General features: G+C 46.6%; 3 protein-coding genes across 8 annotated transcripts in view; 2 read left to right on the plus strand and 1 right to left on the minus strand.

Annotated features, from left to right (window-relative positions):
• The window catches only part of LPCAT4 (lysophosphatidylcholine acyltransferase 4), a 34,225-nt gene extending 30,240 nt beyond the window's left edge, over positions 1 to 3,985 (plus strand). Inside the window, 3 exon segments of the mRNA XM_081167895.1 lie at positions 1,276 to 1,374; positions 2,287 to 2,443; positions 3,369 to 3,985. Coding sequence (XP_081024021.1) covers positions 1,276 to 1,374; positions 2,287 to 2,443; positions 3,369 to 3,526 — 414 coding nt within the window. The 3' untranslated portion in view covers positions 3,527 to 3,985.
• A 1,516-nt stretch (positions 3,986 to 5,501) lies between these two features.
• On the minus strand, positions 5,502 to 20,021 carry NUTM1 (NUT midline carcinoma family member 1). 6 transcript variants are annotated; one of them, XM_081167730.1, is made up of 8 exons: positions 19,887 to 20,021; positions 17,727 to 17,855; positions 15,612 to 15,794; positions 13,062 to 13,190; positions 12,819 to 12,958; positions 11,151 to 11,440; positions 9,302 to 9,418; positions 5,502 to 8,113 (listed from the first exon to the last, which is right to left on the minus strand). In XM_081167730.1, the coding sequence occupies exons 3-8, from the start codon at positions 15,680 to 15,682 to the stop codon at positions 5,768 to 5,770; spliced, it is 3,093 nt and encodes a 1,030-aa protein (XP_081023856.1). In that variant the 5' UTR covers positions 15,683 to 15,794; positions 17,727 to 17,855; positions 19,887 to 20,021; the 3' UTR covers positions 5,502 to 5,767. The 6 variants fall into 6 exon arrangements, with proteins under 6 accessions (XP_081023856.1, XP_081023857.1, XP_081023860.1 ...); XM_081167731.1 differs by lacking the exons at positions 17,727 to 17,855; positions 19,887 to 20,021 and adding an exon at positions 16,482 to 16,870; XM_081167734.1 differs by lacking the exons at positions 17,727 to 17,855; positions 19,887 to 20,021 and adding an exon at positions 16,661 to 16,793.
• NOP10 (NOP10 ribonucleoprotein) lies at positions 18,844 to 22,408 on the plus strand. The gene is made up of 2 exons (XM_081168280.1): positions 18,844 to 18,998; positions 19,920 to 22,408. The coding sequence occupies exons 1-2, from the start codon at positions 18,945 to 18,947 to the stop codon at positions 20,058 to 20,060; spliced, it is 195 nt and encodes a 64-aa protein (XP_081024406.1). The 5' UTR covers positions 18,844 to 18,944; the 3' UTR covers positions 20,061 to 22,408.
• Positions 22,409 to 24,123: the final 1,715 nt, after the last annotated feature.

The raw sequence follows: 24,123 nt of genomic DNA on the forward strand, positions 1-24,123 counted from the left end.
CATGCTGGGGTTATTGTTTTTTGTTTGTTACTATGGTCTTTATTTTTTGTGTTTTAATATTGTAAGCTACCCTGTGATCTTTGGATGAAGGGCAGCATCGAAATTTAATAAATAATAATGATGCGTTTTATTCATTGCATTTACCGTATTTTTCGCTCTATAACACGCACCCGACCATAACACGCACATAGTTTTTAGAGGAGGAAAATCCGTAGGCATGCCACCCGTAGGCATTCCCTCCATAACACGCACAGACATTTCCCCTTACTTTTTAGGAGGAAAAAAGTGAGTGTTATGGTGCAAAAAATACGGTATATCCTACTTTTTCTCCATGGAGATCAAAGTGGTTCTCCCCCTCCTTATCTAATCCCCACAACAGCCCTGTGAGGTAGGTTAGGCTGAAAGGCCATGACTGGCCCAGCGTCAGCTTTATGGCCAAGTGGGGATTTGAACCCTGGCCTCCCAGGTCCTAGTCATAATAATAATAATAATAATAATAATAATAATAATAATAATAATAATAATAATTTATTATTTGTACCCCGCCCATCTGGCTGGGTTTCCCCAGCCACTCTGGGCGGCTTCCACAGAGACCAAAAATACACTAAAATGTCACACATTAAAAACTTCCCTGAACAGGGCTGCCTTAAGATGTCTTCTGGTTGTCAGGTAGTTGTTTATCGCTTTGACATCTGATGGGAGGGCATTCCACAGGGCGGGCGCCACTACCGAGAAGGTCCTCTGCCTGGTTCCCTGTAGCTTTGCTTCTCGCAATGAGGGAACCGCCAGAAGGCCCTCGGCGCTGGACCTCAGCGTCCAGGCAGAACGAATCCTAGTCCAACGCTCTAACCACCGCACCACACTGCCTTTCCGAAATAGAAAGGACGTGGAAAGATGTGGTATTAAATGAATATCCTGAAACAAGGGGAGATGCTTTGTGAAAATGGCTGCAAAAATTCTAAATCACTGTTAATGTGCTCCCTGATTGGCTAAGGCTGGCCATTGTGATCTGCATGGGAAAAGCCGCCATTGTCTTAGCTATGTAGGCCTAACTTGCCCTCCGTTTTGCCTGCACATAGCCAAAATCTGATGGGAAACAGAATGGGGGAAATAATAAAACAGGGGTGAGCTATGGCTGTGAACAGCTTCACAAAAAAAGGTAATCCAGCCCCCTGCCCAATTTGTTGCTACTTTTTGAGGTTAAAGTTGAGCCAGGAGAACATCTGGCTCAGTGTGCAATGCATTTAGTCCTCTCCTTCTTATATCTCTTCCCAGGATGCCGATGGCAACATGGACTCCCGGGAAGTGGCCCTAGCCCTGGAGGCATTGGAAGGAGAGCACAACCCACAAGAACTGACGTTTCGTGCTTTTAAGGTAACCACTGTGGTTGAGTTCGATGGAGAGAAAGTCAAGCTAGTAATTCGATGGAGACAGAGAAACCCAATTCTCTACTAAACATCTAAACAATGAGTTGGACTGCGCTGGCTAGAGGGTATGGGGTGATGCCTAGCCCTTCTGGCTTGCTGCTTCCCCCCTGCATTCCACTCCCCCAGCCATTTTTCTCCTAGTGTTGGGGGGAAATGCATCTCAGCATCTTGGTTGCGGAGAAGCATCCAGGGAGGGGAGTTCTAGGGTGGTCCCTGCAGGACTTCTGTCCACGTGAAGCACAAGTGGGATTGTGAGTTTAGAAAGGGGTTAATCCGAGCGATGGAAGACATGGCTGCGTGCTGCTGTGGTCTAAACCACAGAGCCTAGGGCTTGCCGATCAGAAGGTCGGCGGTTCAAATCCCCGCAACGGGATGAGCTCCTGTTCGGTGGCAGCTTCTGCCAACCTAGCAGTTCAAAAGCACGTCAAGTGCAAGTAGATAAATAGGTACCACTCCAGCGGGAAGGTAAATGGCATTTCTGTGTGCTGCTCTGGTTTCACCAGAAGCGGTTTAGTCATGCTGGCTACATGACCCGGAAGCTGTCTGCAGACAAACGCCGGCTCCCTCGGCCTGTAGAGCGAGATGAGCGCCGCAACCCCAGAGTCGTCCACGACTGGACCTAATGGTTAGGGGTACCTTTATCTTTAATCCAAGCAATGGAAGACATGGCTGCGTGTCCCTGTGTCGGTCTGGGTGGGCTATAGAACGAAAGGGGCAGGGATTGGGGCAAAGTGGAGCAAACCAAAGGTTTAAAGGGGAGGAGCCTCTGCTGTGGTGGGAAAGAGGGCATTATATGCAATGTTGCATTCAGAGTTCATATCTGTGTTGCTGACACGTACACCCCTCTCTACAACACCAGCTCTTCACGGAGACAGACGATGAGGCAGAGAACAGTCGGCTTTGCCAAGATGGATTCTGCGCCATTTTGCGCCTCCTGCTGGGCACACCAGGTGCAGATGGGGCCGAACTCTATAGTCGACTTTGTGGGGACCACAGCCAAGATGGATTGACCCTCGGTGAGATCCCTCATAAAAGCGGGGCATGGAAGGGAAAGGGGAGGCGTGACAGGTGTCATTGTATATCGAGTAAATGAAGGGCACGTTAACATCAAGTTTTGAGGAAGAAGGGCGTTGGGTTTTGAAGACTCCTAGGAAGTGGGTACAGACCAGGGTCTCATCCACACCATATATTTTAAGCATATGGCTTCCCCTAAAGAATTCTGGGAACTGTGGTTTGTTTGTTAAGGGTGCTTGGAATTGCAACTCTCTTGAGTAGGTGAACAACAGTTGCCAGGAGTCTTTGAGGGAAGCCATGTGCATTAAATATATATTCAGGAAGGAAAGAGGTTGCTGATTGGGTAGAAATGAAATGAGAAGTGTGATGTGTTGATTTTGGTCAGCTCAGCTAGGGAAAATGACGAGGAAGCCCCTCTGGAAATGGAGAGATTGAGGGTTATGGAAATGATTATGGAAGAGGATTGGGGACAGCTATGGTAAGGGGCAAAAAGTCAGGAGGTTGATAAAAGTTGCAGGAAGAGGTGTCAACCCTGGGGTGTCCGACATGGCATCTGTCGCTGGTGCCCAACGCATCATCTCCTCCCTCCCTGCTGAAATTTGTTGTGAAAGATGCATTCTGCAGTAGCCAGTAGACTAGCTGCAATGTTTGTCAGATTGCCTAGGCAGGCAAGCCCACAAGAGTTTCTCAGGTTTGCAAATGGGCCCATGGGTCCCAAAAGGGTGTCAGCACCTGGTCCATACTGACACAACTTCTGATGCCAGGGGATTCTCCTAGGGCCACCCATACAACACTTTTACACTGATATTCCTTATTTGTGCTTTTTATCTTGTGAACTACGCCGAGATCTTTAGATGAAGGGTGGTATATAAAGCTAATCAATGAAGTAAAATATTCACCCTGCTTTCCTTTTTCTCTCTTACCCAGATGAGTTCCAAGACTTCTCTCTCCGCCACCCTGACTATGCCCGCCTCTTCAGCACGTACCTGCGCCCCCCTGTGGCGTGCACTCTGTCCAAGCCTGGCCTCCCGCCCACCTATGCTAATGGCGTTCCTGCCTCCCCTCCCAAGAGCAAGGCAGACTGAAAACCCCCTGAAAACTCTTTAGCCATGTGTATACAATGAAACACACACACACACACACAGCCATGCCACATCCTTGGCCACGCAGACCCCGCCCCTCCTGCTCGCTTGCTCGCTCTCTGCCGCCACGGTGGTTAGGCAAAGGGGGGCGGAGACACCCCCATCTCAGGGCAACCGTAACCGGGGAATCACAGCCGCAAGTTCTTTGGGGATTGGGGCTTCTCTCCGTTTATTTTAAAAGTTTTATTTTTGTTATGTTTTAATTATATCATTTTATCTTACGTTGTTGATATTCTGTTTTGTTCGTTTGTCAATGGGAAGGGAAGGATGGAAGGGTGAGATACTGTTGCTTTTCGTTTTATTTTCTGTTTTGTAAAATATAAAAAGTGCTATTTTATATATAAAATAAATATCTATATCTCTATAATAAAAAAAGATATATGTATTAAGTTTTAAAACAAAGGTGGTTCCTGATTTTGTTTGCTAAGACAACTTCTGGAAGACTTGGGGAAGGAGTTTGGGCTGTGGGTGCAGAAGATGGAGGCCACACCTTGAGTTTCAAGGTTTTTAGTTCAAGGTTTTAAGGTTTTTAGTTCAAACGTTGGAAGTTGGTCCATTTGAGCAAGTGGAACACTGACCCAGAACTCTCTCTCTCTGCTTTCAGCCATCCCCCATCTGCCTGCCTTCTTACTTACAACCAATCCAGGGGTTGGCACTGCCAGTCATTGCCTCAACCATTGTCCAGCAGCTGGCATAATGGGACACCATCACTGCTTACCTGATCTCTGGTTGGTCGCATCACTACTGCATGCTAGGAGAAGGAAGGGCAGCACGGCAGCACTAGCAAACACAGCGCTGCGCAAACACGCTGGCAGAACCAATCTTGGGTTCCTGCTGGCACGTTTGCACCCCACCAACCTCCCCAACCTTCTGCCCTCCTTTACATCCCAGTAAGCAGCGTTAGTGAACAGTGACATCCCACCCTGCTGCCTGCTACTGCTGTAGTCTCGGTGTTGCCTCTGTAGAAATCAATAGGGAGGATGGGGACAATATTAGAATTAGTCGGCTGTGCCCTGTCAATGGGTTTGGTTCCACCTCCTGTGGGTCTCCTTACCTTCTGCCCTACCAGCCCCAGTGGCCACCAGCCTCCGCTGAACTCAAGTTAGATATGCATGTTACGTGCCAAGGTTGCATTCAACTTGGCTGTAAGATGAGAGCAAAAGGTTGAACTGTGTCGCCAGCCTTTTAGCAAGAGTGATTCTATCCAGAGTTCTGTCCAGCCTGAAACTGGAGCATTGTAACATTATTCAGAGACGGGGAAGGGAACTGGATCTTTATTTCTTTCCCACCCTTGTGCTATACAGCACAAGGGGTTAGATTTGGGACTGGCTGCCAGCCCTGAACCTGTCATATAGCCAGGAGGTTCAGGACAGTGAGAAAGGGCAGAAGTATCATGTTTTCTTCCCTTTGCTTCCTGAAGCCTGCCTGTGTAGTTCAAATAGGGGAATTTTTAAAAGATCATGTTTCCTCCCTTCTCAACCTTAATGCTCGCCTCCAGGATGCTCGTGTGGACCCAGAATTGGCCTCCACAGTCACTTACGGACTCCTTGTTAAAACCGTGTTTATGGAAGACAATCTTACTCGGCTGCGAATGATTGCCAAAGAAGAAGAAGCTATCAGCTGAAGAAGGCAAATCCCTATCCCTGTTGTTTTTAAACCAAAGTGACCATTTCAAAATTTTATAGGCTTGGAAATCACCTGTCTCAGGTTGGGGTTACTCTTCTGTTTTATTACACCCCCCCCCATTTAATTTTATTTTTAAACCAAATGTATATGTTTGCACAGGTATGCAGAAACAAGCACTGCTTTCCTTTTCAATTCCAAAACAGATAGGCACAGGATAACATGAGTTCGATATTAGGCAGGCTGGTAGTCTCTAAGGTGGAGCTTTCAGAGCCAGGCTTGCAGCCAAGCAAGATGGATTCAATATCTCTTTTAATTTGCTAAGAAATTTGAACAAATGCAGGGAGGGGGTCTCTGTCAAGTCCCACGGGAAGCATATCTAGGCAGATTGTGACTTGGTCAAGGTACTTCGGTACAGTCTTTTTCCCTGTTACCCGTAATATTTTGAGTAATGGTGGGGCTCTGAAATCTCAGCACAGGTGGCAGCTGCCAGAACGGGGACTTTAAGAGACTTTCCCAGGGTTTGCTAGAGTCAGCCTTCATTGAAAGAAAGGAGCGCTGCTACTGGTTGCGAAGGCGCTTGCTCCTCCGTGTACCTGAGCCATTGTTCTTTCTTTTGTGACTGTGCTGAGCGGCTGTGTTGGCTTCTGGACTCCTGTTTGGTGGGGTGGTGGAATTCTGGGGCACCTGCGCCCTGGTGGAATGCCTTGTCTTAGCACCTTGCTTCCCAGCATCCGTGGGTGAGGAGGACAGGGTGTCCCCTTGTTCCCTTGCGAGAGGCGCAAGGGGACTGTGAGGGGAGAGGCTGAGCTTGGAGGCAAGCAAGGAGGAGAAGCTAGATAGCTCCTCATCCTCCTCTTCGTCGTCTTCTTTAGCTCCATATTTAAGGATGTCTTCCACGCTTCCTCCGGGGAGTTCTGGAAGCAGGCCTTTTGCCATGGTGCCTCTCTCAAGCAAATCTCCCCCTTCCCCCTTACTCGAGTTCTTTGCGTTACTCTCTGAACTGATGAGCCCCCTGTGGGCTTTAGAAGGGAGCAGATCGCTAGACTCAGCTCTCTGACTGGGCTCATCATTTCCATGGCTGCCTCCACTGCTTCCTCCACCTTGTTGTAGTGGAAACGCTGCTCCCCCTTTCCCAGAACTGGCAGCCACAGGAGTGTGAGCTCCAGCTGGACTGCAGCTGCCTCCATCAGCTTCCACTGTGGCGACGTAGCTTGAAGGGTTTGGCGTGGGCTCTGGGTTCTGCTTGTCATCTGGAAGGTTTTCCACCCAAGGCGTGACTTTGCACTGATCTGTGAGTGGCCACTGAGACTTCTGGAATATCTCAGGGCACTTCTGGATACTTGGAGATTGAGGCTCTAGTAACGAGAGGGTGAAATATGGCACATGCTCAGAATCTGTGCCTGTGGGCTGCTCTTCAAGCAACCCTATCCGACTAGAATTGGATAAAGTCAACTTCTGTCTGTTTCCCTGGCTGAGTTCAACATGTGACTTTCTAGTTCCTTCATCTGTTTCCAACATGGGTGAGTCAATGGACTGTTGGCCATCTTGTCTGGTGGAAATTGGTTGTTTTTCTAATGATATATTATCTGCAGGCAACTCTACACTTTTGACTAAGCCATTGTCCTTTACTGATGTCGTTGTCATTTGCTTCCAGTTAGCCTCTGGCTTCTTCTGAGATTTGACCTGTGCTTCTTGGTTATTGAGATTATTCCCATGTCCAGAGGGGCTCAATGCTAGACTGTCTTGCGCTGCTGAGCTTTTCCCACATGGCTTGATGCCTCTTAACTGAGTTACAGTTACATTAGAGGTAGGTTTTGCCCCTCTATAAATGCCTTGGGACTGGAGTTGATTTTTGCCTACTTCTCCTTGACAGCCATTTAGCTTTTCACATTCAGCCTGCAGGAGTTCCTGTTTTATCTGGTTGTCTGGGTGAGATGTCATCTCATTACCTTGACAGTCAAGTTCTCTTCTACTGGAGATTTCCTTTGCCCCCCTATTACTTTGAACTTGGAGTTGACCTCTGGCCTTTTCTGCAGAGTCAACATTTTGTCCCCCATGCCCATTCAAAGTCATCCTAAGAGTCCTTTCTGCTGCTATGCGATCTCCTAATAACATTTTGTTTAGGCCTTGATGATCATGGTCGGTCCCTTTTGGATCATCTTCCTGTATTTTCCAGACAGCATGAGCCTTCTTTAGACATTTGACCTCCCCTCGTTGGATACCATCTTGTTTTTCACATTTGTTGTGGGGTGGTTCTAGATTATTCCAAACCAACTCCATCCCATTATGGAACGGTTCTTTGACAGCAAGGCTGCCTTGCCCTGTAGCATGCTGCTTGACCTTTCCTTCTTGGCCGCCATCTTGCTTTGAATGTTCCAAGGCATGGGGCCTTGCAATACCTTGCTTGGCCTTGTTGTCCCCTTCGGATGTTAAGTTCCCAATAATGATGGCATTTCCTGTTATACCAGGAGTAGCTTCCAGTGTGGCCCACTGGCTATGAGAAGAGTTTCCATGGCTTTGAACCTGGCCTCGTCCCTGTGAGTTCTGGGTTTCCTCTTCAACTGTGCTCTTCAAGGAGAGCAGCAGGTTTGCTTCCTGGGAGTCCTGGGTGCCACATTTGTGAGGAGGAGAACTCTCTGCTTTTGGTGGAAAGCCTCGTTGCTGCGAATTATGTGCCAGTGGGGAACTGGTGGCTGGCATAGGCAATTCTGGCTGGTTGCTTCTAATGACTTTGCTGGTCAAAGGCCTCTTCAGGGCATGGCATGATGCATCTTCTCCTTTTCCATTACCACTGACCTCATCCTCTTCCTCAGACTGCGAGGGGGTGGAGTCAGAATGGGATGTAGGGTAGACAGAGGGCTCCCTTTCTTCTTCCGACAGCGCCAGGAGTCTCTTCTCTGTCAGCTGTAGACAGAAAGGAAAAAGGATCAATTCAGAGTAGCTATGGGGAAAGTCTTGCCAGTACTGCCTCTCAGCCCAGCCCTGTAGTGGGATAATTCTGTGCCTCCACAGCCATGTGCAGGTTTGGACCCTTCAAGTGTCCCTATTTTCCAGGGACAGTCCTGGATTTACAGAAGCCATCCTGGTTTCTGATTTGACCCCAGAAGGTCCCACTTTTCCTTACGATGTCCCTATTTTCATTGAAGGCCAATAGAAGACGTATTCCCTTTACAGTGGTGCCTCGCAAGATGAAAATAATCCGTTCCACGAGTCTCTTCGTTTAGCGGTTTTTTCGTCTTGCGAAGCAACCCTATTAGCGGCTTAGCAGATTAGCGCTATTAGCGGTTTAGCGGATTGGCGGCTATTAAAGGCTTAGCGGCTTAGCGGCTTAGAAAAAGGGGGGGAGCGGGAAAAAATCGGAACACTCGCAAGACGTTTTCGTCTTGCAAAGCAAGCCCATAGGGAAATTTGTCTTGCGAAGCAGCTCAAAAACGGAAAACCCTTTCGTCTAGAGGGTTTTCCGTCTTGCGAGGCATTCGTCTTGCGGGGCACCACTGTATAGGGAAGTTTTTAAATGTTTAATTATGATCTAAATATGTTGAAAGCCACCCAAAGTGGCTGGGCCAGTCAGATGAGCACAGTACCATCATCATCATGAGATAGGATGTGCCTATTTTGGAGGGAATCAGTTCTGGTCTGGCCTTTCAAAGGCCATTGCCAATGTCACTTTATGGGCACTGGTGTGGCAAAAATAGGATTCCATGCATGATGGGAAATATGCTATGTCCCCATTCAGTGTTATGGTCAGTTTCCAGTTGTATGGGTAGTAACCAATACAAAATGGTTGGGACAGTCTTGACAGTGGTGAAGGGGGGGAGATAGTCCTCCAATTTGCACCATGGCCGCTCTGACCAAACAGCAGCTTTAAAATGGAAACAAGAAATGAGGCCTCTTTGTCTTTTCCACATGTTTCACATACCTCTCTGCACAAGACTTCCAAACCACAGGCTGCTGTGGCTAGAAGGCACAGTGGCAAGGCTGACATAACCACGGCTGTCGTGGTCTGAACTGGCCACATGAGCAGGCTCAAGCTGCAGCCTTGAAACTCCCCACATGTCCCGATTCCCACCCCATTCTCATTCCATGCATTACCTGGTTGGGTGTTAAGTTTAGCTCCTCCGCCAATTCTTCCATCAGATCTAGAGGATCCTGGCTTTTCTCTGGAGACAGCAAGTCAGCCATAAACTGTGGATGAATGACAGCTTCAACCTGTCAGAGAGAGGAAGGGGAAGCATCATGGCTTGTAGTATTGAGCCTGGCTGAAAAGGAGCAAAAGTCTGCATGCCCAATCCTCACCCGAGAGATAATGTAATAACTCATTCATTTAAAAATACTGTTAAAGATCTGGGTTAGGGGAGAGATCCCCCTAAAACCTAGGAATGAAGAAATGCTCGGATTTTGATTCATTGGGAAATGGATTAAAACATAAACTGCAGGGCTGTGCCAGACAGGGAATTCCTGGGCTGGCTTATGCAAACCAACCTTGTGAGATGAGATACAGCTAAAGGACCATTAACTTCTTCCCCCCAGGTGTGAACAGACGTATTGGGGAGGCTGCCAGGGTAACTCTGGGGGAGGGCAAAGGGTTTTATGGGAAGAAGGGGAGAAAGGGGCTGAGATCGATCTTGGAGAGAAGTTCCCTGAAGGTTCCCTGCACTGCTGCCTATGGAAATGTCTATGCAGTAAGATCTGGGCTCCGTCCACACAGACTGGAGGCGTAAATAGGTGAATAAATCATATTTCTTTAGGCACAACAGCCTCCACTATGTCTTCTATTCTCCAAAAGGACACAGACCCTCTGTGTGTGCCTGGGACCCCATGGGCTCTTGCCATCACTCGGCAGAGAGAGGAGTAAGATGCAGGCTTTGGGGAAGTGAGGCTTTGTCAGCAGAGGAGTTTCCAACCTGCCATGGATGGGTAAGACCAAAAAAATGGTGGGTAGAGACCACTGAATTCTAAGAGGGGAAGGGTTAGTGGAGCTAAGGTCAGGTTCAGGTGGTGGAGACATGAAGCAGGGAAAGGAAGTGGCTTGATGAATGGATAAGGAAGACAAACTCAGCATATGGAGTGCTGTGGTCCAAGGCACGGGTGTGGATTGAGACTAGCCTTCCACAACCTGGTGCCCTCCAGTTGTGTAGGACTCCAACGTCCATCAGCCTCCGACAGCATGGCCAATGGTTGGAGATGATAGGAGCTGCAGTCCAAGAATCTCTAGAGGGCAGCAGGCTGGAGGAGGACTACAAATATCTGTTTATGATAGAGATTAGTAATAAAGGGAGGAGTAAAATACAAAGCTGCATAATTGCTTAGCAACACTCAGTAGTGCATTAAAGCTGGGCTTGTGCTGTTGTAGCTACAAGACACAAAAGTCAAAGTTGGTGCTGGATGCTAACCATGTGTTTGTTGTGTGTTTGGCTGCCACCTTTTTAACATCTAGTAGGATTTACCCTGATGGTGATCATATTCTGGCCCCCTCCAGGCGTCCTTTCTTATGGTGCATTCATGATAGTTTGTGCCCATGACAGTATCAAGGCACTTATACATGATTCCGCTATCAATGTTGTTTGTACTTACAAAGGTTTCTGGGTGGACATACTCCTTTATCAGTGCATGGCCCTCCTAAAACCCTGTAACTTTTTCATTTTACAAATATTCCGGTTTGTTTGTTGTCCTTCTTTCGTTCCGCTACAGTGCAAGTGGTGCCCCTCTAGACAGCAATAACGCAGTAACACTGGGGAAGGATTGCAGAACAACTAATAAATCAGAATGATGTGTGGGCGGTCCTGTATCAATCTGCCATTAATGCACTATTATTGCATTAGTGACTTGTTGCAGAGTATACATGCAAAAAAACCAACAACAGCCTGGAGAGGGGCTGAGAGAAGGGCTGCAAGATTTACATTTGCTCCATTCCCATGAAGCAAACGTCACTGTTGTTTACCTTACAAACAAATTCTTCATCATCACATAACTGATCGATATACTGCAGCAGGGCAGGATCTGGGAAGGCCCCCTCTTCCTGCTCTTGGGGGTTGTTGCACACCCCTTGTTCTTTCTTCTCGTCCTCTTCCTCCTCCCAACTCGTGTCCAGGCCTTCCATGATCTCAGCATACTGGTGCACCGCCTCGGCAGGGATCTCCCTGGGCGCTCCTGGGGTGGAAGTGCTGGGCGGACGCCGCTGGCGACGCCGAGGCTGGCGGCTCTTGGAAGCTGACTTCTTGGGGATGTAGACTTTGGGGGAAGCAGGGAGATCATGGAGTCAATCCTACATGAGGACACTGGGCTAGGTGAACTCGAATGGCGTGTGCAACTCATTGCTGACCTATCACAGTAGTTCAAAAGGAGTGTAGCCATTTCCTGATGGGTCCAAGTTTAGTCCACTTTTGGGAGGAGATGGGCTGCCATCAGACCCTGCTTTCCCCACCCACCCTTTTTTGCCTTTGGGTTGGCAACTGGGAGAACAGCTAGCACTCTGCCAAGAGGGCCTGCAGCAGCTGATCTCTGCCTAGGTCTGGAACAGGGAGAGGAGATTGTACCCCCAGCATATCCTTACAGGCCTAAAATGGTTGGTGACCCCTGCTCTCGGTATCTTGTTGCTAAGAGGAAGTGCTCAAAAATATGTTGGCAAAGTCCAGACGGTGTCTCAGAAGGCAAGGCTCATGGGGAGAGGAGCATAAGCAAGAATTTAAGTGGGCTCAGGGCTGCTGCATAGCTCCATCCCATAACTAGGGGAACCGGAATCAATTGCACAGCAAACAGAGTTAAATGTATTTAAATTGACACACACACACATATATATATATATATATATATATATATATATATATATATATATATGTGTGTGTGTGTGTGTGTGTGTGTGTAAATAAAATGTACTGAAATCTGCATAAAGTCAGGTTTTCTTGTAGCAGAAATTGACTCAGAGTTGCAATTTTAAAATAAGCACCACACAGTCTCCCGGGCGTAGGGAAGAATTAGCACATGGAGACGGTGTGTAAAATGAACCAGGAAGTCAATTCCATGTGGGGTTTTATGATCAAAGGCATACTGGCTGCCTGGGGTGAAAACATGCCAGACAGGGAAGCAAAATAGAGTGGCCGGGGAAACCCAGCGGGATGGGCGGGCTATAAATAATTAAATTAATTAGCATTATTTTGGGGTGGAAAGAAAAGGAGCTCATTAGCCATTTGCATACTAGTTCCCAATCAGGTCCTCTTCCTATTGGCCTTGGATGCTGATCCATTAGGTCAAAACGGGGCACTGCCCCACCAACCTCTGTCTGCCTTCAGCCAGCCCTCACCTGCCTGCCTTCTGACTTACAATCAATCTAGCGGCTGGCTCCAGCTGCCATCTTCCTTCTCCTTAGCCTTAGAGTTGCCCCTTGTAGAATTCAGCAGGGAGGAGGAAGTGGGGAGGAAGACACTAGAATTGGCTGGCTCTGCCTGTCTTTGGTTCTGCCTCCACCTGCCGTTGAATTCTCTGCCTTCTAGTTCCTACTAGTTCCTACTGCTCTACTAGTTCCTTGAAGCCACCCCTGTTGGCCAACAGTTGGTCTAGATGGGTAAGGGTTTTGCTCAAAATGCAGGGGATTGTGGGAGGAAGACACTACCTTGCTGCTGCCCAGACTCAGGGGCAGGGGACGGAGGTGGCTTGTTGGGTTTGGGAGCTGGGGCCTGGAACTGAGAGCAACTGGCCAAGAGCTTCATCTTCTGGATCTGTTGTTCCTCTTCTGCTTCAAACTCCATGAACCTGAGAAAGGGAAGGGCAGAGGAGGGAGGGCGAAGTCAAAATGAAGGGACCCTCTTCACCCTCTAGCCACCCATAAGCCCATATGTGGGTGGGGAACTCTTACTTTTCTGCCATTTCGTAGAAGATCATGCGCTCAAAGTTACTGCTGTGCTCCCATTCTTGCACGGCACGGGGAACCCCATCCTCCAGGGTCATGTCAGGACGCAAGCGTGCCAGTGAGCGGAGGACGGGGCTGCAGGGGTAGGATGATGATGTCACATCAGTGAGAGCAAAGCTTCTAAAATGTGAACAGCAACCCTTGTCTCTATGGTCACACCCACACCAAAAATCTAAAGCACATTTAACACACATGGCTGTGGCATAACCGTCCTCATATAACCAGCATGCTTAAGTCCGTTTCATGAAGGGGTTAAGACCATAGAGTAAGATGTGCTGTCAAGCTTAGCTAGGTCACTCCCCCTCACCTTGGGGAAGGGTTATCAAGCTCAGATCGCATGGCTCAAGCAAGCCATCTTTGTGTTTCTATGCAAATAAATTAGAATCATTCACCACTTTGGAAACTAAGTTTGACAGCCTGTGTTTTCTTACTGCTGTATGGGAAAGCACATGAATCTGACCTTTGAATAAGTAAATTTTTTAAAACTTACCATAGACGTGGTCTCTTTCTATGATAGAGGGGGATGTTGGAAGCAACTTAGAAGGGGATATTTTAAAGCAACATTTCCACACTTTTGTGGTTTTAAATTTCTCCAAACCTGGATCTAGGCATCCAGTGAATTCTTCTTTTTATTTACCATATCTTTTGCTTCCCAGCAATGACTTTCTCCAAAGAATCCTGGTAACTGTAGCTTAACCCTCACAGTACTACAATGCCCCACACCCTTAACAAACTACAGTTCCCTAGTTCCTTTGGGAGAAGCCATGTGCTTTAAATGTGCTTTCACATTTGGGTGTAGTTCATAGCCGTTCACCACCACAACCACCCACAACATTGACCATCATGACATTTATGGAGCCTTCTCTAACCCAAATTTAGTTCCTTAACCTCCCTTGACAATATAGGCAGTATAGCCTAGTGGTTAAAAGAAGACGAGGAGGAGACCTTCAAATAGGTGCCAAGGAGTGTTGTTGTTGTTACACTTGTACATGGGTTTGAATACTTTGGAAAGCACCCTTTCTGCCGCAGAGGAACTTTGAGCAGTTGTAGCAACCCCTGATTGCAATTTGTCAATACTTTTGAGCTTATGAAATGAGCAGAATTAAGTGCTAAAGCTACCTCACCCCACCCCCTGGTTTTAATTGTACCACTTCAGGTTGCGGGTCCTGGATTACATGTCTACTCTAATTGAAATGTATTTTTCACAGGGGAATGTGCATGCATATTCAAGTGCAGTGTGGTCAGGTGGGGGGTTCCTTCTTGATTCTGCTGATAAACAAGAAAAACTAGCCCTTAGGATGATGGCTGTGTGAGTTGATACCGCACTTCAACAATTTCCCCAAGGTATAAAATGGGAATTGCCATGAGGTCTTGGGTTGGCAAAGTTAGGATTAGTGTTCAGTTTTCAACCAGGGCTTCAGGGTTCATAAAGAGAAACATTCAGAACTCCCAAATCCTTATTTTGCGTGGAGAGTTCTGCCACCAAACTCATTTTGCTCATGACTCAAGGCCTTCCCTCTAACTTCAACCATTCTGTGTTTGTTGGATTCAGTGCCTTTAGAAAACAGTGGGATCCCACATCTCAGTACCAATGCTTTTGCTGTCACAATCAATAGTAACCCAAGGCTGACCAATCCCCCTGCCAATCCTCACAGTTTGTTATCTGCTTACTATCCCCACTCCAGGTCACCCTTGTCTCCCAAACCAAATGATCCTTGCCACCAAGACCCTCACATGAAAAAACAGGCGAGAGCTTCGGCATCAGGCGTGGCAGGGAAATGGCGCCTGGCCAAGGCCTTGTAGCGTTGCCAGCGCCGATAATTCTCATAAACCCCCTTGGAGGTACAGGCAAAGGAGGCATCACTGGGAGGGGGCGCTCGGGCAGATGGCATGACCTCTGGCACTCTCTGTTTCCTACCACCTGGCTCCTCGCCAGCTTTGGCCAGCAACACTGTGCGGATGCCGGGGCCAGCTGGCCCATCCCGACGCTGGGTGGCCCAGCCCAGTGGCATCCCTGTCAGAAAGAAAGTCTGGGTCCGGGGTATTTCCTCGGCGCCCCCCATCATGGGGCCTTCTCTTTTTAACTTGATGATCAGCTTGCTCCCCGGGGCATCGGCTGAGGTCACGAGGAGAGCCGTCCCAGGGAAGGCGGGCAGGAGCAGTGAGGGGGCACTGGGTGGGCAGGAAGGTGGGGCAGGGCCCGGGGTGTGGGCCTGAGAGGCCATGGCCCTATGGGAGAAGGAATATGGAGCAAAGAGAGCTGTTCAAAGGAACTGGGGCCCTGTCTGTGTTTGCTCCGTGAAGTCCTGTTGTGGGATCGTTGACGGAAACGAATCGGATACAGGTCCTTCTGGGAAGTTCACAAAGATGCCATTTGGTTTCCAAGAAGATCCATCATTGTTGACTCAACTCTAGGTGCGAAGGTTGAAGGATAACAATTCCAGAACCTAGACACGTTGGGGGTTCCAATAAGGGGGAGGAAGTTAAAGTTCTAACCTGCAGGCCTGATCTCTATTCTGCATGCTACGTCTGACTTCATCTTCATACTGTTTCCTGAGTATCCTCATGTGCAAGGGCTGTTAAGGAGCAGGTGTTCCACTCAATCTCAGCATTACCTCCAACATGGGCTGTCAACCTTTCTATTGGCTCCCGCTCCTGGGTCTTTAACAACAGCAGGATCTGCAGAGATAACAAACAGGTGACAACCTCCATGCTGCAAAACACTTCTCCAACCCAACCTATTATTATAAATAAAAATGTTGTTGTTGTTGCAAAGATTGGGCATGATTTTTCCTGATTATCAATTGCTCATCCTACCTCTGCCTATAGACATTTGAAAATGAAAAAGTGACAGGGGGAATCTGACCAGCATTGGTCCACACCAAAGATACACACCTCTCCCAACCCACGTCCCCAGAAATGATGCAAGAGGTGCTACCTGCCCAAATCCAGCCCAAATTAAAATAGCAATACAGTAGTTGTTTGTGAGGTGCCTGTTGACTTGTTTTGTGTCTGCTCTGACATCGGGCAGCAGATGCAAGCACAGGGTTATGCCACTTGAGGGCAACAAGCAACAAATCTTGACCAGTTTGAAACTGTTTAACTGCCATGGCTTCCCCTGTGGAACTTTGGGAAATAAAAGTTTTGAGAAGGTACTGAGAATCTGAGAATCATAGAACTGGGGAGTTGGAAGAGACCAGAAGAATTCTCTCTCAGGTGTGATGACAGAAGTTTCACCTGGGCAGTGTGTGTGTGTGTGTGTGTGTGTGTGTGTGTGTGTGTGTGTGTGTGTGTTTCTGCTTTTTTTCTGCAAACCAGGAATTGTATCCAACCAAGTTCTTTCCAGAGCAAACCCTTTGAATTGACCCATAGAGTGGGTGTCACAACTGAAAAGGCTGTCCTCCCGGTTGCCCCAGTAAAAATCTTTGCAGTTTATGGCACAACCAGGAGGCCCTCCCCTAATGAGCTTCGTGATCGGGTAGGCTAATGTGGACAAACAGCCTGGTCCAACATTTGGGAGGATTTTCTTAAGTCAATGCTAAAACCTTAAACCTGCTCAGCAGCATATTATTATTGGCCAGTGCAGCTGCTTTAAGACTGGAGTAAAGTCGGTGTTATAGGATGCCCCATTCTTCAACCTAGATGCTGCATCCTGCACTTCTGAATTAGCCTTCAGGGCAGCCTTAGACAGAGCATGTTACCACAGTCCAGCCTTGACATTACCAACACATGAGTCACAATGACAAGGCTATCCTTGTCTAGGCTATCCTTATCTAGGTCTGGAGGCCCTCCTAGACACTGTGACCTCTTGTGCCTCCAGCAATAAAGATGGATGAAAGAGTACTCCCAGATTACACCTTCTCCTTTTGAAGGAGTGCAACCTTGTCCAGTTCTGGAAGATCTTTCCCATTCCCAGACATGTGAACTACCTGCCCATAGGACTTCCATTTTGCTGGGATTCAGTTTCAGGTTATTTACCCTGAACTGCATCCAGGCAACGATGCAAGAATTGCACAGCCACACTTGGCACAGCCACACCTGACTAAGATGTAAAAGAGAAGCCCAGGCAGGTATCACCAGCAAACAGATGCCACCAGGCTCGAAATCCCCAAATGAGAGCTTGATAGGCCTTCTTAAATTATAGCCTCCTGTTTTATCTCCCCTCTTAATTCTTTGGTTTAACTATTCTATATGGCTTGGCTCTGAGGCTTATTAGAACCCCATTGACATACAGCCATTCCCACAACTAGGCCTATCTCTTGTCCTCTCCTCTGCACGTAAAACTTTGTTTGGCCATCCATGGGCTCCCGCTTGTACTGCATGCTTAACATCTGGTTTGAATCAAAGAAATGTAGAGTTGAAAGTGACCACGAGGGTCATCTAGTCCAACCCCCTGTAATGCAGGAATCTGTTGCCCAACATGGGCCCTAAGATCCCAGCACTTCAGAAACTCCTCCTTTGCCCTCTCCTGCTGGGATCCTGTGCCTGCCTCTTGACCACTTAGAATCAGGCTACTCAGCTTGCCTTTGGGCCCTTCAAGGTGTTTGTCATGACAGGGAAATGCAGAGGAAAGGTTGGGAACAGCAATTGCTTGAAGCAACGTGATCTAACCTCCTTGCAAACTGATCAGGATGAATGCTCCCAAGGCGCTCCTTGTCTCAGTAGGCCACACCTGTCCTCGCTTAACACCCTCTTTGTGATTTCACCTGGCAGGTATGTGTCCTTGAACTCTGACGATACCTGGAGGGAGGATAGAACAGGGTACAAAAATAAATCTACTTTAAATTTGCAAACCTTACCTTTACTATTCTGCACACTTTTGACTCGTGCCCTGACCACTGATGGCATACGGCCCCTGGGAGGCTGCCCACAAGGTAATGTGGCCCTGAGCCTGAAGAAGTCCATGCAGAGCTTGTCTGAGGCCCTGGGCAGGAGTCCCCAGTCAGCTGGGAGGCACAGAGCTTTTTTGGCATGACAGTGTTAAGTCCGGCAGGCCTCTGGCAGGGCCCTCTGGGTACCTGCCCCACCCCTACCCCCCAGGCATGTGTACCCACCTGCCCACCCCCTTTTGCAGAGGTACAGGTCAACACATTATTTGTAGAGGTGCTTTTAGTAGAGAAAGATGCAGACTTTCAACAGGGAACTCTGGGTATGTTTAGCTTGGAAAAGAGGAGACTGAGAGGAGAAAGGATAGCTATCTTCAAATATCTAAAGGGCTGGCACATGGAAGATGGAGCAAGCTTGTTTTCTCCTGCTCTGGAGGGTAGGACTGGAACCAATGGATTCAAATGACAAGGAAGGAACCCCAAACTAAACCTGAGGAGAAAACTTTATGACAGTATGAGCTGTTTCACAGTGCAGCAGTCTCCCTCGGGAGGATGTGGGCTCTCCTTCCTTGGAGGTTTTTAAACAAGAGGTTGGATGGCCATCTGCCATGGATGCTTCCACTGAGATTCCTGCATTGCTGGGGGTTGGACTAGATGACCCCGGGAGTCCCTTCCAACTGTACAATATAATTCTAGATTTGAGTCTAGTGTGTGTGGCTAGAGCAGATAGACTACAATTCCCAGAATACATTGAACCAACAATGACTCCTGCAGCGGAGTACTGTACTGTATGAGAATCGGGAATTCTGAAGCCGAAAGACTACAACTCCCAGAATGCCCGGTTTCTTTACGAGCTCCTTCATTGGCAGATTAAGGCATCCTGCTGGAGAGGAAGTGGGTGGGGCTAATGCGCACGTGGGTTGTATGGACGCGCGTGTATATCGGGAGAAGTTCTTTTAATCCGTCTGCAGGTATAGTGCTAACGCTTTCATAACCCGCAGCAATGTTTCTGCAGTACTACCTCGATGAGCAAGGAAATAGGGTCTACACTCTCAAGGTAAGGATTTTACTTTAATGGCGTTTGTTTCTCCGCCCCCCCCCCCAAATTCTTAGTCCCTTTCTTCTTCCTGATGCCCCCCAAATCCAGATGCTATGCATTTCAATTCTTGTTATGCTCCATCTAATACTAATACACTAATAATTTGATTATTTATACCCCACCTATATGGCTGGGTTGCCCTAGCCACCCATATCTAACTGCAATTAATCTTCTTTCCCTATTATTTCTTTTGAAGATCGTCATTGGTTTAAATGTGGAATTATCTGTGCAAAATCTGCATGCTACTTTGATACTCAGGTCATAATTTAACATTGTAGTAATTGCATGGCTTTCGTTTGTGTATTCCCCCCCCAAAAAAAAGTTAATTAAATACTTGTTTTGGGTCCTCGTGAATGGATTGGGGAGGGGTGTAGGAGGAAAAAGATTGTACAGTACAGGTCTAAGTGGTCTGTTGAAATCTTAAGAAAAGAGACATGGGGGAGTTCTCGCGATCATGAAAAATTGTATTTTTATTAACTTGTTTGTTTCTTAGAATATAAGCACGTGGGATGGGAATGCCTTGTTTTGATTTCATGAAAGGCACTCTGGGAGAGTTGCGAGGCTCAGATTGGGAAGAGGAGAAGCATGTATGTCCTTTTCAGTACCTTGGAAGAAAGGTTGGACATGAAGAAAATAAAAGTGATTTTAAGATGGAATGTGTAGCTTTTAGGGCTGGTTTGGTCTTGCTAGGATTGTAGTTGCTCACATATAGACTGCCAATATTAACATACACATTTAAGCCAAGATTGGTGGGATATTGTTGTTGTTCTTAATGTCAGCTAACAATGTTTACACACACACACACACACACACAAAATATTTAAAACCAAGATTTTGTATGCTCACAAATTGCTGTGCCTTCTCTTCCCTGCTTTGCAGAAGGTGGATCCCACTGGCCAGCCAACGTGTTCAGCCCATCCTGCCCGCTTTTCTCCAGATGACAAATATTCCCGACACAGGATCACCATCAAGAAACGCTTTGGAGTCTTGATGACCCAGCAGCCTCGGCTCGTTGTGTAAACTGCTTGCCAGCCGTTCTGGTAGGGACCTCTGCAGCCCATGGAGATGAGACAAGCTTCCAGCTCCAAAGCAGCCTCGAAGATGTCGACACAGAAAACAAAAGTACCAGATCTGCATTTCTTCATTCCACTTTATCACTTGGACTTCTAGAGAGCCACTAATGATGTGCGAGGAAACTCCTGCAATCCTCAAATGAGCTTGAATTCCTCCATTTGCACCTGCTTGCCCCCTTGATTCTGGAAATAAAGCAAATGAAATATTTCATTTTATTCCTTTAACATAAGAATGCTGGTGGTGTTGTCTGAGTAGGAAACCTGGAATGATTTGGTTCTAGCAAAGCATCTGATATTGGGGGGGGCATGTTGTGTAGTGAATCACAAAGCAGAGGGGGCTTCTCATCTGAAAAGGGAAGAAGCACTTGTATATCTCAGAAGTGGGGAAACTAGTGCTCAAAGTGTCCCAAGAGGAGTACTCATGTTCAAGGTCTCTCCTAGGAAGGCATTCCACTCCTCTTTCTGTTCCCTCTTCCACTTTTCCAATCTCCTTTCTATAGCCAGTGCTCCTCATTGAGCTCTTTTGGAGAAGATTCCCCACCCCCTTAGTTTGTTTAAAACAAAATGTGCTTCTGCAAACATCTGGGTTCTCTGAACCATGTCAATAGCTCTGTCTTGTTTCTCATTAACATTGCTTTGATTACAGTCCTGGCAACACTCGCTAGCTGAGTTTGCTTGGAGAAGGAGTAAACTGATACTGCCTCACAAACAATTCAAATCCATCACAGAAGTTCAGTATAGGATATTAGAGCAGGGGTGCCCAAACTTTTTTCAAAGAGGGCCAGAACATGTGTGGGCTGACCAAAGTTGTTGAGCTTTTTTTAGGAGTGAAGTTGTTGTTTTACAATTTTACTACCCCACAGTTTTTGAACTTTCTAGGATTGGAGTTGCTGGGCTTTTTCTTAGGATTTTACCCCAGGACATATACTGCCTCAGGGGCTGGATTAAATCAGATTAGGCCCCCAAAACAGACTTTGGACATGCCTGTATTAGGGCAATATTTGCCAACCTGACACCATCCAGATGTTTTGGGCCTGCAGCTCCAATATGCTACCTGAGGCTGATGGGAGTTGTAGTCCAAAATACCCTCAGGGTGTTAGGTTGGTGATGGATGGACTAGATGTGTGCATGACAGACTTTTTTGCCTCCACAAATGAAGTCAGAAGAAATGAAGCACGCAACCCCAGAACAAGATGGATGGGTTTTTGTGTGTGTGTTCTCTCACGCCTTCTGTTCCTTAGTCTCCTTTTCTTTTGGTAGTGCTTTTAAGCAAGTTGTTGCGCTCCACTTCCCTCTGGGAGGCAGTATGTAACCGATACCGATTAGCATTGGTATTCTGTGGAGGAAAGCGATGGCTCAAATTTGAAAGATCAAATACAAGCTTATTTGCCTGACAGAGAAGAAAGACAACATCAATTCCTACAGATTGACAATACCAGCCTCTTTACTGAGTGGTTTGCATGGCTGGCAACATAACTGGGCCTAATAGCTCTCAACAACCTATGTCTGTCAAGGGCCTAAGCCCAGTTTGCTGTCTGCCTGGGATTGCAAATAGGTTATGAATCACCTGGCAGGTCACTTACATAGCTGCTAGGCAACATTGGGTTACAGGCTGGCTGTAAGCTATTGTGTTTCATTTATCAGTCACAGTGGGGAATCCAGCAAGAAGATTCAGTCTCCTAGCTCCCTGTGTACCATTAGACACCGCCTTCTAATCAGAGGATAGGAATTCTTGCTGAACAAAAAAGTCTTAGGAAAGGAACATTTGCAGAAAGGGAATTGTTAGGGTCAGAGCATCTGGTCAAGGATGTCTCAGATGGCATCATTTTAATCAGGAGGTCTCAGAACCGCTTGCCTATAGTGATTGTGATGACTGGGTTAGTTCCTAAGACAGCAGGATTCAACTTTTCCAGACCCATGCTCACCTTTAATCCAATCATGCATTTTGGGACCCATTTCTTATTTTTTTACCACCTATTTCTATGGCTGCTGCTGTAACCAATCTTCAGTCTGGCAACAATACAGTAGTGGGTGTTTATTCACCAGTTGAAGTCTAATGATGTAAATTAAACAAGAATTGGCTGCTTATTAGCAACCAGGCTAAATTCATGGTGCTGGTATCCAAAGCCCAAAGAGCTTCAGACCAGGGTGTTTAAAATAATAATCTTAATCATTTTTCCCTTTTTTGCATTTACTCTCATTGATTGCTTGGGAAAAAAACCCTATTTTATTTTCTGATTTTACAGCATTTAACAATGAATATAAATCTACACAAATAAAATTTTCTGCAACTTCCCTTCCTCCCCTTATGCAGATTTTTATTTTTCTGTCATTTTCTTACTGTATATCTAAATAACCTTTTTAATAATCATAATAATAATTTTTATTTATATCCCGCCCTCCCCAGCCGAAGCCGGGCTCAGGGCGGCTAACAACAATCAAATAATCAAACAGTCAAATAGTCACACAATCTAAAAATATTTCATTATAAAAATTAATTAAATCAAATTGATGGCAACCAATTAAGCAAAATTCTGTGCAGGTTGCCAGAGGAGGGAGTCAGGCTGCGCCCTGACCAAAGGCCTGGCGGAACAACTCTGTCTTGCAGGCCCTGCGGAAAGATGTCAGGTCCCGCAGGGCCCTAGTCTCTTGTGACAGAGCATTCCACCAGATTGGAGCCGCAGCCGAGAAGGCCCTGGCTCTAGTTGAGGCCAGCCTAACCTCTCTGAGGCCTGGGACCTTGAGGATGTTATTATTTGCAGATGTTATTATTTACAAATTTATCCTTTATAATTCCTTTAAATTTCTTACTGCTTGTGTTTATATTAATCGGGCTAATGTTTTTAGTTGTTTACAATTTGTTTTCATATATTCAATAAATCCCCCCCCCATTCTGTTACAAAAAGTATTACTAGATCTCTTAATCTTCCGGCAAGTTTCGCCATCTTTGCATATTCCATCCATTTTAATTGCCGATCATCTCTTTTGGGGGCCAGTTCCTCTTTCCAATTTTGGGCATATATCATTGGGCAACGTGGTTGCATACAAAAATAGATTTTTTTCTGGTCTTTTGGCACCTCTTCTCCAAGTATACTAAGAAGAAACGCTGCTGGTTTTTTAACAGATTATTTTCAACATTCCACCCCCACCCCCAATTCATTATGGATTGTTTCCCATAAGACTTTCGCAATCTTACAGGACCACCACATATGAAAAAAGGTACCTTATTTTTCTCTACAATATTCTTATACCTTATATACCCAACTGATCGCTGCACTCTGTAGGAGACAGCTTCCTGCAAATAGCATCCAGGGGTTCGTGCAATATGATGTAGGAATAGGGCCTTTAGTAGAGGAACCTACTCCTTGGAATTACCTCCTGTTAAATATTAAACTGGCACCATCTTATTGTCGATTTGGCATTACTGAAGACTACCTGAGGGATAACTCAATTGGTAGAGCATGAGACTTATTAATCTCAGGATTGTAGGTTCGAGACTCATGTTGCGTGAAAGATTCCTGCATTGTAGGGAGTTGGACTAGATTATCCTCGTGGTCCCTTCCAACTCTCTTGATTCTATGGTTCCTCTTTGAAGAAGCCTTTTAAGTAGATTGATTTATAAAAACATTTACATATACTGTTCATTTAAAAGATCAGGGTAGTTTACAACAATCCTTTACATAAAACCATACAATTAAAAAATAATATCAACTAACTCTTGCAGAAGGATATTTTATTGTCAGCATAAGCTTGGTGGCAGTCTGTAGACTTCTACCAGTATGCAGCTATATGAGTTAGTGGTTCAACCCATATAGCCTGGGTCAGGTTTCCTGCATTGCATCCCTTCCAACTCTATGATTTTTAGATGTTTTCATTGCACTGATATGTTTGCTGCCCTGGGCTCCTTTTGGAAGGAAGGGTGGGATGTAAATGTAATAATAAGTAATATTGCCTGAGAGTGGGATGCTGAAAAAAATATTCTATGAGTAATTTTGATGAGCTCCTCTCCC

The sequence above is a fragment of the Podarcis bocagei genome (assembly GCF_964188305.1).
Source record: "Podarcis bocagei genome assembly, chromosome: 13".
NCBI lineage: Eukaryota > Metazoa > Chordata > Lepidosauria > Squamata > Lacertidae > Podarcis > Podarcis bocagei.